The sequence below is a fragment of the Bidens hawaiensis genome, unplaced genomic scaffold (genome assembly GCF_021521415.1).
Source record: "Bidens hawaiensis isolate Kalapana, Puna unplaced genomic scaffold, B.hawaiensis_p1.1 tig00000697_1, whole genome shotgun sequence".
Taxonomy (NCBI): Eukaryota; Viridiplantae; Streptophyta; class Magnoliopsida; order Asterales; family Asteraceae; genus Bidens; species Bidens hawaiensis.
The window spans coordinates 1,786,956-1,803,899 of NW_027491041.1; the positions used below are offsets into that span (position 1 = coordinate 1,786,956).

General features: G+C 36.7%; 1 protein-coding gene across 1 annotated transcript; it reads right to left on the bottom strand.

The window, feature by feature from the left end:
• Positions 1-8,087: 8,087 nt before the first annotated feature.
• On the bottom strand, positions 8,088-9,254 carry LOC143531250 (uncharacterized). The gene is made up of 2 exons (XM_077026589.1): positions 8,393-9,254; positions 8,088-8,287 (listed from the first exon to the last, which is right to left on the bottom strand). Exons 1-2 carry the CDS (start codon positions 9,252-9,254, stop codon positions 8,088-8,090), a joined length of 1,062 nt encoding a protein of 353 aa, XP_076882704.1.
• Between the last annotated feature and the right edge of the window lie 7,690 nt (positions 9,255-16,944).

The window sequence follows — 16,944 nt, forward strand, 5'->3', positions numbered from 1 at the left end:
ATTATAATAATATTAAAATATTAATATTATTATAATATTGATTATAGGAACTACTGATAAGCGGACTGAACAAACCACGAGCTGTTACAGTACTGATTATCTACTAAACTGTGAGTTTCATGACCCCACTTTTAAACTGTTTTACGAACTTTTGGGGTGAAAAGCATGTTTGATTACATATACATACCTGAAACATGTACTGATGTGAATTATCTAAGTGCTAACACACGAAAGTCCTCATGATCACAGTGATTAACTTCGAGCCGGTGGCTGGTGAATAGTACTATTAGTTTGACAAACCCAAACGGAATCGGCCTGGTTGCCGTGTCACATAGCGCCGTTTGCACATGACCATATTTATACAAACAGGCTATGTAGTGTTAGACATAGCTACCGGGGCATGTTGTGGGCGGAAAAGGGGCCACAGTGGTTGATTGAGCGTGGGAAATGGATGCACGCAGCACATACAGTCAAGGCTTCACTATAGCTTAGTATAATTACATCATTTACATACATATATTCTTATTTCATGATTACAAGTGTTGACTTGGGAATACTCATTACTGATTTCTTTAAACTCGTGAAACTCACCAACTCTAGTAGTTGACCGTTTTAAACTGCTTTTCAGGTGTACCTAAATCGGAATGATTTGGTGATCTATTACTTGCCTGAGGTGTGTGGTTGATGCTATGTGAATAGAAGCAAGGGCGATAGTAGTAAGAATGTATAGTTAACGAACTAGTTTTGTCTGTATCATCTAGACGGTAAAACAATGATAGAACAAAGAAATGTAATATATTGTAAATTAGTTTGTAATGTTTCTTTATAAACAATGTGTTGATACCAGAGGTGTCTGTTACATTCCCGTTTTACGCTTCCGTATTGTGCTAGTCGGGGTGTGACAAAACACATCATCTAAACTCTGCCACAAACTTCCCTAAACCCTAATATATCATTCCCCAGCCGTCACTTGCTTCTGGCCTTCATCATCTTGCTCGTTTTGTCGTTTTACTTGAAGATACAAGCCTTGAAGGTTGACTTTGCTTATACATATACCTTTGACTCCACTTTACGATTGATCCTTTCACTTTTCGGGTAAGTTGTAAACTGTAAAAACGTTCATACATATTCCCTAGTCAATAACCTTCATTCAATTTCGGTGGTTGAAGGGTGTTGACTGGTCAATTTGTTTAAAACCCGTTAAAGGGCAAAACAGTCAACAAGTTTAACTATCCGTTTCTCATACTTCTGGTCGGAACATGTCACACCTCAACCTAAGGCGGAAATGTCAGGGCGTGATCTGATTGCTCATAGCTCGAAGATACTATCATAAATAAAATGTGACAATATCTATTAAGTTAATTATTTCCAAGTACAGTGCACAAGTATTCCAAATACAAATGAATAATTCAAAACAGGTAAATCAAACAAGTCTTAAATAATAATTGTCTTCATTCGAACCCTAAGGTCTTTCTAAGTGTCCATACTTCAACTTCAATTCAATGGCAACCTGCATATGCGTAGAAAACAAAGTTTGTCAACAACATATGTTGAGTGAGTTTATCACCAGTTTTTGACACTAAAAATAACGTTAATATAATAAATAAAAGAAATAAGCAAAGCGTAATAAATGTCGTAAATGAATCAAACCATGACCAAGTAAGGTGTCAATTAAATCATTGTCAAGCGAATCGGGCGCCGGTAAATCAACTATGAGTAAATAATAATAAAACCATTGTCAAGCGAATCGGGCGAGGGTAAATTGTAATGAGAACCCTATACAAGGGGATATGTTGGACCTCTTTGAATGCGAATGTGCACATAAACAAGTAAACACGTAGGAAGTATATTTGATCAATCACACACAGTTACACGTTTGCTATTTTTGATACATATATATGTGTGTGTATATATATATATATATAGGCTATGTATAAAATGAAAACCCACTTGAGTTGTGAAAACTCTAGAAACACATTCTCAACCACATGTTTTTAGGTCCACAATTAAAGTGAATAAAAAATGTAAATATAAATATAACTTTTTCTCTCTCTTTAAAACATATATAAAAATTAGTAAAAAAATGTTAAAAAATAGCAAAACAATTTTTTTTGATGTTTCGATGTTTTGTATTAAATGTTACAACATATATTACATGTAAACAAAAAAAAAATGATGTTACATAGGGTTTTCGCTGGTTTTCACAACTCAAGTGGGTTTTTCAATTTAACCTTACCCTATATATATAATATGAATAATACGCATATGTCCCCAAAACGTTTTGAAAACTTAGTAAAATAGAGGAATGACAAAACTCACCTTAGATGAAAGGCAAGTGATTAATAAATGTGATAAACGAACTACGATTTAAACAAGTCATCCACTAACGCGTCGAACTAGATAACAATCAGAACCTAAAACTTTGAGATATGATAATATAAGTAAAAACGAACTTAATGCCGCTAGAGTCAATCCAAATGGACATCTAGAATTCCGGTTATGTTAAATTAAAGATTTAAGCGAGTTGGTACTGACCAGAATCCGAACAGCGAGTCGGAAGACGGATTTTAGTCAGTAGCCCTATAATTTCATTAAGAGAATAAAAGTCTTCTAGACCGAACGTTGAATCCGACTAGAAGTATGAGAAAACGTAAAGTCAAACTTGTTGACTGTTTTGCCCTTTAATGGGTTTTAAACGAATTGACCAGTAAACACTCTTCTAACACCGAAATTGATTGAAGGTTATTGACTAGGGAATATATATGAATGATTTTACAGCTTATAACTTACCCGAAAAGTGAAAGAATCAACCACAACGAAGAGTCAAAGGTCTAATTATAAACAAAGTCAAACGAACAAACTTATATTTTCAACAAATAAGCAAAAACCGAAGAGTTTATGATGAGCAGAGGAAAGTGACGGCTGGGGATGTTTATTTCGGGTTTAGGGAAGTTTGTGGCAGAAGAATATGATGTTGTTTAAATAATATATGCAAAAACGAATTATATTTAGGTAGTTACTTGTTTAGGAAACCGAATCAAGTTTTAATGATCAAATCAACATAATATGCAGACATAATTCAATCTTGTAGAAGGGGTAATGTATGTGGACATGTATTTTAATTGTATTAGTTTTCTTGGGGCTCAATTCACTCGATTATTATCACACCCCGATCCAGGGCCTAGGAGTGTGACCAACAGTTGGTACCTGTTTTGTAAATATATCAGAGTAGCGGGTTCATTTTAGCGGAAGTATGTAAATGTTAAAATATTAATTTACATTATCAAAATTACTTCTGGAATTAAGCACCCGACTTTCAGTTTTACAAAACAGTGATTTTAATAATACAAGGATTTATAATATTCAAAATCGAGCCATCTTGAGCGATCTTCTATGACTACAATCCTTGTATACCATCTATTGTCATCTAATTACCTGCAAAGGTGGGAAAAACACGTCAGCTATATGCTGGTGAAACGTTGACTCGATAAAACAATTATAACAGTCGTTAAATACAAACATAGTTTTCTGTTTCACAAACTCAGCAGGAATGCCTGTCCATTCCCGGGATTTGTACCATTGCCCTACACACACAATTCAAAGGTTCCCCGAGTATATAGCCCTTGTTCGGAGACAACATTCCCCCTAGTCTATGTAACCCTTATGGAGAACTGGTTATGACTGACTTGGTTTTGTATGCCAATTATCAGTTATGTTTGGATCAAGACCCATGTGTATTCGGTATGAGTTGCTTTTTATTATCTATTTTGTATTCTAACGATTTTAGAGATTATATCTCATGCAAACATTTATCAGACTCTTTGTAATAAACAACCAGTCTATTACAAGAGTAAAATCAGTTCAGACAGTAAAAGGTTAACGTGTTCACCTTATATTATCAGTTGGAAATATCAACCTCCTCGGCTTCAGTATGCTATTAACCTATATATCATAATAGGTTTGCATAAATACCTAGTTGGTATTATTCAGCAGACTTTTAAGTCTGTTTCAGTTTCAGCAGACTCGTGGTCTGATCACCAGACTTGAAGTCTGATTCAGTTCAGCAGACTCGAGCTCTGATCAGCAGACTCTTAGGTCTGACCTAACCTTAGTATAGTTATAGTCGTTTTATGAAAATACTTTGGATTTACATATGACATTTGGAATATCACGCTTTGACCTAATAAAGGATATCACGTTGGCAAACTTCTCCAGGTAAGCAAACGGGTCCCGCGGTTGATTGGGATGTATACGAATTGCTTTCCTTAGAGAAGAAGAGTCTACTAATGATACCCCCCTTCCAGTTACTACGTGCCCGTCAAAATAATAGTTTTGGTAACATTATTTTACGTGGAAGCAACGTCTTTGCTTTATGAAACATTACTTTGAAAATATTAACAGTTTAACGACTATACCCTTAACTAAGTTATATCTATGTATTTAAAGTAACTAGAAAAGTAACTTAACCTTAGTCCTACCTTAATCGGCTAGGTGGAACTAAAGAACTTAAGAAAACAGCAGCACTACAGTGTAATAGCGTTAAACAGCGTAACGAGACCTCGTTTCATCGCGAAAACAGCCCTCGAAACCTCGGAACATCCTTGGCACGACTCCCTAGGTTAAGTGTGTGTAATGAGTGTGAAATTGGGATGAATGGGGCTAAACCCGTAGCTGCCCTTTTATAGCTGAGTTTTGCAGACCATCGTGTAGCGCGATGGCCTTTTCCCCAAGGCCGTCACGTAGCGCGACACCGCAATTAACAACGAGAGGCTGCCACGTGTTGACATGTGGTTGGCCACGTGTCCCGGGTTACTTAACCTGGTCATCGCGTAGCGCGATGGACCAGTTAGGTTTGGCCGTCGCGTAGCGCGACGCCCCCTGTTTCTTGAAATGCTAAATGATCTGTCGTGTAGCGCGATGGAGATTTTTATATGACCATCGCGTAGCGCGATGTGTCTAAAAACTCAATTTTTCATCTTAGTCCCTCAACTTCCAGATTTGGCATTTTTAATCCCTTAACTTCTAAAATTTGCATTTTTAGCCCAAAACTAGATGGGGTATTTTCATGGTGTTACATCCTCCCCACCTTTAGAGAAATCTCGTCCTCGAGATTCACATAAAGAGATGTGGATATTTTCGTGTCATCTCGGACTCAAGTTCCCAAGTAATTTTCGGACCACGCCGGGAATTCCATCTTACTTTTACCAATTTCAATCTTTTACGTTTCAGGAACTTGGTTTGACTATCTTCAATCCGTATCGGTTCCTCTATAAACTTGAGTTACTCATTCACTTGTATGTCTTTTAGGGGCATAGCAAGTGTTTCATTAGCTAAAAATTTCCATAGATTTGATACGTGAAACACGTCATGGATTCCTTGTATCTCTTCGGGTAACTCAAGGCGATAAGCTACAGGATCTATTCTTTCAACAATCGTGAATGGTCTACAAAACGCGGACTTAACTTCCCTTTCTTTCCAAAACGAACCACACCTTTCCAAGGTGATATCCTGAGCAACACTTTGTCTCCTTCTTTGAATTCCAACGGTTTTTGTCTTACATCAGCATAACTCTTCTGTCTGTCACGTGCTGCTTTCAATCTCTCTCGAATCTTAGTCACTTGATCGGTTGTTCGTTGAACAATCTCGGGACCTGATAACTTATTATCACCAATTTCAGACCAACACACAGGTGTTCTACATTTCCGTCCGTATAATGCTTCGTATGGTGCCATTTGTATGCTTGTGTGATAACTATTGTTATATGAAAACTCTATCAAAGATAGGTGAGTATCCCAACTACCACCTAGATCTATAACACAAGCGCGAAGCATATCTTCTAAAGACTGAATTGTTCTTTCACTTTGTCCATCTGTCTGTGGATGATAAGCAGTACTTAAGTTTAAACACGTATCCATTGCTTTTTGAAAACTTCTCCAGAAGTTGGAAGTGAAAACGACTGTCTCTATCGGATATAATTGATAATGGCACGCCGTGTAATGCTATAATGTTTTCCACATATAGTTGTGCCAATTTATCCATGCTATATGTTTCTTGAATCGAAATGAAATGGGCTGTTTTGGTCAGTCGATCAATGATGACCCAGATAGCATCATTTTGTCGTGACGTCTTAGGTAATTTCATAATAAAATCCTTGGTAATCATGTCCCATTTCCATATCGGGATCTCAGGTTGTGTCAGCAATCCTAATGGCTTTTGATGCTCAGCCTTGACCTTTGAACATGTTAAACACTTAGCCACATACAAGCAATCTCTTTCTTTATTCCAATCCACTAATAATCATTCTTAAGATTATGATACATCTTATCACTACCCGGATGCATCATATACTTGGATTTGTGAGCTTCTTCTAAGATTTTCTCTCGTAAACTTCCAACCATCGGCACCCAGTTTCTTTTCCCTAATCTGAGTATCTCATCGTCGCCTTTTACCAACTGATCTATTGTACCATTCTCTTTTTCGGCCTTTATATTTTCTTGTTCTAGTGCCAACTTCTGAGCTTCCTTAATCTTAGTTAATAGATCAATTTTGAGTTCTATCCTTAAAGCTCGTACTCTTTTTGGCTTTTCATGCTCTTTTCTACTTAAAGCATCATACACTTTTTGGCTTTTCATGATACACAATTTCACAATCATAATCATTCAATGTCTCCATCCATCACCTTTGTCTCATGTTCAATTCTTTCTGGTAAAATATATACTTCAAACTTTTGTGATCAGTATAGATGGTAAATTTTACACCATATAAATAATGTCGCCATTATTTCAACGCGAAGATTATAGCTCAAAGTTCAAGATCTTGTGTGGTGTAATTCTTTTCGTGAACTTTTAATTATCGTGAAACATAAGCAATTACCTTTTTCCCTTGCATCAAAACACACGCCATGCCCGTATGTGAAGCATCACAATATACAATGAAGTTCTCTTGCCCTTCAGGTAAGGCTAAAACAGGTGCATTTGTTAATTTCTGTTTAAGGGTTTCGAATGCCTCTTCTTGCTATGGTCCCCATTCAAATTTAACAGATTTCGGGTCAATGATGTCAAAGGAACCACTATTCTTGAAAAATTCTGAATAAATCTCCGATAGTAACCAGCCAACCCCAGAAAACTTCAAATTTGCGTTGGGGTCTTGGGTTTCTCCCATTTCAAAATAGTTTCTATCTTGGCTGGATCTACTTGGATTCCTTTCTCATTAACAATATGTCCGAGGAATTGTACTTCGGACAGCCAGAACTCATACTTAGAAAATTTCGCGTAAAGCTTTTCTTTCCTTAACGTTTCCAGTATGGTCTTCAAATGAGCTTGATGTTCTTCTTTCATCTTGGAATATATTAAAATGTCATCAATGAAAACAATAACAAATTTGTCCAGGTATGGCTTACAGATTCGGTTCATCATATCCATAAATGTTGTCGGAGCATTAGTGAGTCCTAAAGGCATAACGGTGAACTCATAATGTCCGTACCGGGTTCTAAACGCAGTTTTGGATATGTCTTCTTGAACTTTCAATTGATGATACCTGGATCTTAAATCAATCTTGGAAAAACAACTAGCCCCTTGTAGCTGATCAAAGAGATCATCTATTCTTGGAAGTGGGTATCGATTTTTGATCGTCACTTTATTCAATTCTCGGTAGTCGATACACATTCTCATGGATCCGTCTTTCTTCTTTACAAACAGAATTGGAACTCCCCAAGGTGAATAACTTGGCCGAATAAATCTCTTCTTCAATAATTCATCCAATTGCTTCTTTAATTCTTTCATTTCGGTTGGTGCTAATATATAAGGAGACTTAGCAATTGGAGCCGTTCCCGAAACTAAATCTATCTTGAATTCAACTTCTCTATCCGGTGGAATTCCAGGCAACTCATCAGGGAATACATCCTTGAATCAGAGACAATTGGGACCTCTTCTATTTTCTTATACTCGGGTTCCTTGGTTACATAAGCCATAAATGCTAAGCAACCTTTACCCAAATAATGACTTGCTTTTATTTTTGAAATAATTCCAATTCTACCAGAATCCTTATCACTAGCTATTCGAATAATCTTCCTATTTGGAGTTAAGATTTCAATAGCTTTTTAATATTCGGGTTTGGTTGGCGGCTAACCAATCCATTCCTAGGATAACATCAAACCCGGCTAACTCCATAGGTAACAATTGAACTGGCATATCATTTTCAGCTAAGGAAATATAACTAGTTGATACTTCAGATATTTTAATCAAGGATCCATTAGGCGTTTCTACTTCGTCTTGATTATTTAACTTAGCTAGAGGTTCATTTAATAGATCACAAAATTTATAATCTAGAAAACTTTGATTTGCGCCTGAATCAAATAATACTCTAGCATAAACGTTATTGATAAGAAACGTACCAGTAATTACATCTGGTAATTCTCCTGCCTTTTGAGTGTTGAGCATGAAAGCGCGGGCATTTTCCTTTCTCCCCTCATTTCTGGCACCACTACCGCTAGTGCCTGCAACTACATGTTTCTTCTTAGTGCATTCCGCACGAAAGTGTCCCTTTTCACCACACTCAAAGCAAACAATCAACTTTTTTCTGCAATCCTCCTCCTTGTGCCCTGGCCTTTTACAGAAATTGCAAGTCGAGAACAGATCAAACTTGCGTACATCAGTCTTAGGTGTAGGATTCAAACATCTGCCCTCGTGCTTCTTACCACAATTTTTACACATTGGCCGATTAAACATATTCGGCCTTTCCTTCACTCTCTCAAACCTTCGCTTCTCATCATTCTCCCTCTTCTTTTCCAATACACCCTTCTTCTCTTCGTCCTTGTTTCTGATCATGCTCTCCATTAAATACCCTACTAATTCGATAGCAGACTCGACAGTAGCAGGCATGTGTGATCTTACATGACCACGAATTTCCTTTGGTAACCCATAAATATACCGCGTCACCTTGTTATATTTGGGCATGACTAAATGCGGTACCAACCGACAATACTCAAGGAATTTAGTATTATATTCCTTGATATTCGTACCGATGACCTTATGATTCCAAAGTTTAGTTTGGATTTGATCCACTTCATGAATGGGACAGAATCTTTGCTTGATTAATTCTTTAAAAGTCTTCCATTCCAGGTTATACATATTACTCCTTCCCTTGATCTCAATCAATGTATTCCACCACTCCAGCGCTTCTCCTTTGAACATCTGAGAAGAATACTGGATGCTTTCTTCTTCAGTGCATATACTTATAATCACTATGGATTGCATTTTCTCAATCCAACGGAGCGTTGTTATTGCCCCTTTATTCCCATAGAATTCTTTTGGTTTATACACTTGAAAATCTTTGAAGGTACATCCCGTGCTAACTTTTGCTCTTTTTGTTTTACTCGGGATGAGTTCAGCAGTGGAACTTTCATAGCCTTCTTATTTCTATTCCTTTTCATCCTTTTCCTTTTCTGTCTATTTTCTTTTTGAATGTACTGATACGCTATGGTTTGGCTGCGTTTGTTTTACCGATTTTGACTTGGCCTGACTTTTAGAATTAACCGTGTGATCTTGCACCATCTTTATCAATGGAGTTACAGCTTCTTTGATTAACGAGGAAACCGTTTCTTTTTATCATATCACGTATGCTTCCAATATATTCTTCCGGAATTGAATTATTATTATTTTCAGGGGTCTTCGCTTTGTTAGCTTGACTCCCTTGACTTACTCGGGTTTCTTGTTGTTCAGACATTCTGTAAATCACATAAATACATGGATTTAAAACACAAAACATAAGTTTTTATTTCATAACAGTACAGAAGGATAGAAAATACTACATGTTTAAACAACAACATTTATATAATCCTAATCCTTGGCCCATTTCTTAACTAGGCTCTTCATTTTATCACACTTTTTGATGATCTTGTTGCTTATCTTTTTTTTCTTAACCCTCTCGTTTCTTAATTCGTCCATTACTGAGTTAGGAGGGTTGGATATCCTACCGGTGCAGATGCAGAAGGAAAAAGATAAGCGGTTTCCCTTGGATATAGGTGAGGATTTGCAACATACGCCTGCATTTCTTCATCGGGAATATTCATTGTATAAAATTCCTCAATGAGTCGGGCCTCTTCCCGTATCTCGTTAGTTTTTTCAGCCTCAGTTGGTACAGGACCTTGGTATGGTGGAAAATCAGGAACATTAGAATAGTGGAGGGGTCCTTGGGTTGGTCTTGCTAAAATTTGGGCACCTGGTGGCGGTGATCCAAAATGCCACAGACTCTGGTTGGAGTGACAATTCATCCAACTAGAAGATTCGGTACTTGTTTCCTGTTTAATTCTACTTTGAACTTCCATATCATATGGATAGTAGTTCGGGGGTACCAGTCAGCGGAACACTTTCTGAAGTGTCACTAGATATTTCAATTAGCATCTCGGGGCTTCCCGGAGCATATACTAGTTGGCTTCCGTAAGCCAAGTAGGGATCGATTTGATCAACAGGATATTGGTTCATCTGATTCATCGGATTTGGATTCATCGGGTTATTACAGTTATTCAGATCAGCCGGGTTTGCGTACACCGGTTCAGTCGGGTTCACTGTTACAGTTGGCCACTTAGGACCAAAATTTGTGTTAGATCTATCAGATGGCTCGGTATAGGGGCATGATTTGACCTCCTTGCAACCCGACGTCTTTGTCCATAATAATTTGTATACGACATCTGCATATATATAAACTTAGGGATAGATAGACTACCAATAATAACTTATCCCTACTTATTGGATAAATGGTTAAAGCTTAGATACTAATTTTTATTAATGCCTAATTCGCTAAAACCGATGGCTCTGATACCAACCTGTCACACCCCGATCCAGGGCCTAGGAGTGTGACCAACAGTTGGTACCTGTTTTGTAAATATATCAGAGTAGCGGGTTCATTTTAGCGGAAGTCTTTAAATGTTAAAATATTAATTTACATAACCAAAATTACTCAGGAATTAAACACCCGAGTTTCAGTTTTACAAAACAGTGATATTAATAATACAAGGATTTATAATATTCAAAAACGAGACATCTCGAGCGATCTTCTATGACTCCAATCCTTGTATACCATCTATTGTCATCTAATAACCTGCAAGGGTGGGAAAAACACGTCAGCTATATGCTGGTAAAACGTTGACTCGATAAAACATTTATAACAGTCGTTAAATACAAACATAGTTTTTTGTTTCACAAACTCAGCAGAAATGCCTGTCCATTCCCGGGATTTGTACCACTGCCCTACACACACAATTCAAAGGTTCCCCGAGTACATAGCCCCTGTTCAGAGACAACCTTCCCTTAGGCTATGTAACCCTTATGGAGAACTGGTTATGACTGACTTGGTTTTGTATGCCAATTATCAGTTATGTTTGGATCCAGACACATGTGTATTCGGTCTGAGTTGCTTTTTATTATCTAATTTGTATTCTAACGATTTTAGAGATTATATCTCATGCAAACATTTATCAGACTCTTTGTAATAAACAACCAGTCTATTATAAGAGTAAAATCAGTTCAGACAGTAAAAGGTTAACGTGTTCACCTTATATTATTTTGAAATATCAACCTCCTTGGCTTCAGTATGGTATTAATCTATATATCATAATAGGTTTGCATAAGTACCTAGTTGGTATTATTCAGCAGACTTTTAAGTCTGTTTCAGTTTCAGTAGACTCGAGGTCTAATCAGCTGACTTGAAATCTGATTCAATTCAGCAGACTCGAGGTCTGATCAGCAGACTCTTTGGTTTGACCTAACCTTAGTATAGTTATAGCCGTTTTATGAAAATACTTTGGATTTACATATGACGTTTGGAACAGCACGCTTTGGCCTAATAAAGGATATCATGTTGGCAAACTTCTCCAGGTAAGCAAACGGGTCCCGCGGTTGATTGGGATGTACACGAATTTCTTTCCTTAGACAAGAAGAGTCTACTAATGATACCCCCCTTCCAGTTACTACGTGCTCGTCAAATAATAGTTTTGGTAACATTACTTTACGTGGAAGCAACGTCTTTGCTTTATAAAACAATATTTGGAAAATATTAATAGTTTAACGACTATACCCTTAACTAAGTTATATCTATGTATTTAAAGTAACTGGTAAAGTAACTTAACTTTAATCCTACCTTAATCGGCTAGGCGGAACTTAAGAATTTAAGAAAACAGTAGCACTTCGGCTTGTGCATTGTTTACAAGATCAACAGCTCGTTAAACAGCGTAACGACACCTCGTTTCTTCGCGAAAAAAGTCCTCGGAACGTCCTTGGCATGACTCCCTAGGTTAAGTGTGTGAAATGAGTGTGAAATTGGGATGAATGGGGTTGAAACCGTAGCTACCTTTTTATAGCTGAGTTTTGCAGACCATCGCGTAGCGCAGTGGCCTTTTCCCCCAAGGCTGTCGCGTAGCGTGACGCCGCAATTAACAACCAGAGGCTGCCACATGTTGACACGTGGTTGGCCACGTGTCCCGGGTTACTTAACCTGGTCATCACGTAGCACGATGGACCAATTGGGTTTAGCAGTCGCGTAGCGCGGCGCCCCCTTTTTCTTGAAATGCTAAATGCTCTATCGCGTAGCGCGACGGAGCTTTTCATATGACCATCGTGTAGCGCGATGTGTCCAAAAACTCAAATTTTCATTTTAGTCCCTCAACTTCAAGATTTGGCATTTTTAATTCCTTAACTTTTAAAATTTGCATTTTTAGCCCAAAACTAGATGGGGTATTTTCATGGTGTTACAATTATGTCCTAAAATAAGCGATTTAGGGCCAAAAATGAACTAGGAAACGAATTAAAACGAAATCAATCTGTGCAGTGGTGTGGAGGCGCCATGCGGCGGCTATGGAACCCATGGTCGCACGGCGCTCCAGCCAAAAGGAAGGGGTGTTTGTTTTTTTGTCACTTCTAGCCCTTGAACTTTCTAAAGTTGCAATTTCTTGTTTATTGATAAAGTTAAATCGAAGAATAAATAATTTACAAAGTTTAAAGGGTACAAAATGAAAATAAAATTCTTAGTTACTTATAAACACTTGATTTTGATTAATGATAAAGATCTAAAAATATTCCCGGGTCAGGTTAAGTGTAAACAAATACTGGTTTGGAAAATCCGAGATGTTACAGAACCAACATTCGGTCCAAAAGACTTTTATTCTCGTAACGAAATTGTAAGGCTACTGACCAAAACCCAGATTCCGACTCGCTGTTCGGATTCTGATCAGTTCCGACTCGTTTAAATATTTAATTTAACATAACCAGAGTTCTAAACATCCGTTTGGAATGATTCCAGTAGCAACGAGTTCGTTTTTACTCATATTTTCTATTCTCAAAGTTTCAGGTTCAGTTAGTTTGTTTCGTTCGACACGTTAGTGGATGACTCGCTTAGTTATTATCTTGTTTATCATTATATTTGTTCGCTTGCTGACGAATCAAGGTGAGTTTTATCATCTCCTATTTTACTCAATTTTTACAAGTTTTTGGGACTTATGTGTATTACCCGTATTTTGTATTATCTATATATCACAAAATAATGAACGTGTAATTGTGTGTGAACTATCAAATATACTTGCTACCTACTTATTTGTTTACTTTATCACATTCGGAGAGGTCCAACATATTCTCATTTATAGTATGATCATAATATTGACCCACGCCCGATTCGCTTGGCAACGGTCTTATTACCTACTCATGGTTTGATTTATTTACCGCAATTTATTACGTTTTGTTTATTTCTTTTATTTATTATATTAATATTATATCATTGCAAAAACTGGTGATAATCTCACTCAACATGTGTAGTTGACAAACTCTATTTTCTACGCATATGCAGGTTGCCTTTGAATTGATGTTTAACGTGAAAAGGACATCTAGAAAAGACCATAGAGAATTTATTGAAGATTATATTTATCTTGATTAGATTATTTGTTTTAAATTATTTACTTGTGTTGTGAATATTTGTGCACTGTAATTTGAATGAAATAATTAACTTAATAGATATTGCCGTTTATATTTATGATAGTACCTTTGAGTTATGAACAATCGGCTCACGCCCCGGCATTTCCGCTTAGGTTGGGGTGTGACAACATATCACCTCAACTTAACTTAAACATTTCTTATTTGATCACAGTATGCTTATTGTCACATTGACACTTTATTATGGGAACTTGACTCTATCTAGAAGAATTAAAATAAAGCAAAAGTTCAAGGCCTTGATAATCAGGTCGGATAATACCATATTATCACGCGGAGAAAGTCCAATGCTTAAATAAATGAAAGAAAGCAAAACAAAGAAGAAGACTCAGGGCCTTAACTGTTCGGTCGGATAATACCATATTATCGCGTAGTGACAATCCAAGGGTTGAATCAAAATAAATAAAGAAATAAATTAGAAGTTAAAAATCCTAAGATAAATAACTTTTCAATTTGTTTTTCTTTTCTTTTCTTTTCTGACTATTTTTCTTTTCCTTTTCTTGACAATATTCTTGACTTAACAAAAATTTAAAATTGACACTTGACTTCATAAGACAACTGTGATCAGATAAAGAGAGGCTTGAGTATGACATATTTATTTGCATTTCAACATTCATTGATATGACTTTACTGGAGTCATGTAACTTCTTCAAGAATGTATAACCACTAGCATAGACAGATTTTTATGTTTATATCTCATGACATTTACTTTTTTGTCAAGCCTATCTACACATCAGACGATGAACTTGTTGCCTTTTGATATACTCTTTTTATACGCTAGGATCATCAAAATCAATGTGTGATCACTTTCCAAATGTCAGATCAATTTCACAACATTTTATAAGTTTCAAAATATCCGACTCCCTCTAAATGGGTCAACTTCTTTTGGAACATTTTTAGATTTTCTTAAAGCAACATAAAATCTTTTTGGTAAATCAAATGATTTGTTTTTGTTATTCTTAAAATAAAATTGAAATCTTTTTAGTGAGTTAAATTTAACTCAATTTTGTCCCTCTAAAATTGTGACATATTTTTAAAAAAGATTACAATTTTAAAATAAAAATGATAAAACCTACTCAAAGGAAATCATGCCAAGCGATTCTACAAGGTATAGAAATCGGGCACGATCAAAAACTTTTGTAAAGAGATCAGCAAAGTTGTAATTGGTATGGACCCTTTGAATATTGATAAGTTTACGATCAAAACAATCACGAATGAAGTGCATTCGGATGTCAATGTGTTTTATCTTTGAGTGCTGAACCGAGTTTCTAACAATAGTAACTGTAGCCTTGCTATAACATTTGATCGTGGTGTTAAAGAAATTCAAACTGTAATCCAGCAGCTGATGCTAGATCCAAATCACTTGAGAGCAGCAACTGGATGCGGCAATGTACTTAGGAATTGGCATCCTCCTAATGTTGACTTTCAATCAAGATTACAACCCCCGTAATCACTATCGGTATATGCATGCAATACCAAAGGAGACTCTTTTGGATACCACAAACCCAAGCGAGGCCTTCCTTGGAGATATATGAAGATACGTTTGACTACGATCATGTGAGATTCTCTTGGATCCGACTGATGTGTTGCACATTGGCAAACAGGAAACATGATGTCTTGACTGTTTGCTGTGAGATATATTAGGGAGCCAATCATAGACTTATAAAGGTGTTGATCGACTAGTTTTCCCAATGGATCGGGAGCTAGGACAGGCCAAGTAGCAATCGGCGTCATAAATGCAGATGCATCTTTAAACCTAAATTTCATAACAATGTCTTGGACGTATTTTTCTTGGTGTATCAAAATCCTGTCCGTCTTTTGTTCAACTTGCAAGCCCAGGAAGAATGTCATGTCGCCCAACGAACTCATCTCGAACTGATACCGCATAACCTCAGAGAACTCCTTACAGAGTTTATCATTCGTTGACCGCTTTCCTATACGGGAAAGTAAAAGAAGAAATCTACGTCAAGTAACCACCAGGTTTTGAGGATCCCGATCATCCTGATTATGTCTAACAACAATTATTGGATAACAACAATTGTTGGATCAATCTAACTTAGTGCTTAGCGGAAATCATACTAGGTACCTTAGATCTCGGATCTTCGTTGTAGTTTTGTTATATACGGCTTTTGATAGAAGTGGAGAGTTAGTTGGATAGATAAGGTTTTTCCAAAACCTTATGTGAGGCATGCACATGCTTCCTATTTATAGGAAGGCATGACATGCCAGCTTTCTATTATAAAAGGCCCAATGGGCTCTTGTTTACAATGGTCTCGGGCCCAATACATTATAAACAAAAACGATACATAACAGCCGTAAACAATACAAACGACTAATAATAAATAGATTATGGCCCAACAGAATCTACTCTCGAACTAGCCTACCAAAGACAAAAGTCTCACAACCTCATCAATGTGATGAAGTAATAATGATTAACACAACTGAATCTGAAACAATTTGATCATTTAACAATGACTTGCTCTCATATTCACAATTGATTCTGTGAAACCCTAAATCGTTGAAAGAAAACGTTGAGAGGGATTCAAAGAAAAATTACTCATTCAACTGATCCGATCACATGAACTCAACGTTCTATTCTCCGGGGTCTTTAATATGCAATTTTAGTCCCTTAGCTTCTATATAACAACCACAACAACCCCTTTGCTCATCACCAACCTATAACCAAACCCTAACCATACAGACAAATACAACTAGGTGCTTATAGTTCCACATGTTTACAACTAAATTGAATTATTTTAACAAATACCAATGTGTTCCTCCGTTTTCCTAGAAACTGAACTGGAAAAGTTTATTGAGCATCAACGCTCAATGATATTTTATGCTAAAGGACAACCGCTAAATGGCTAAGTTGTAGCAAAAACCAAATCCACCAGATCAGAGAATATCATCCATTACCTTAAAATGAAAGTCCTATATTCACTTTACTAAAAACTTCATAAGTAGACAATAC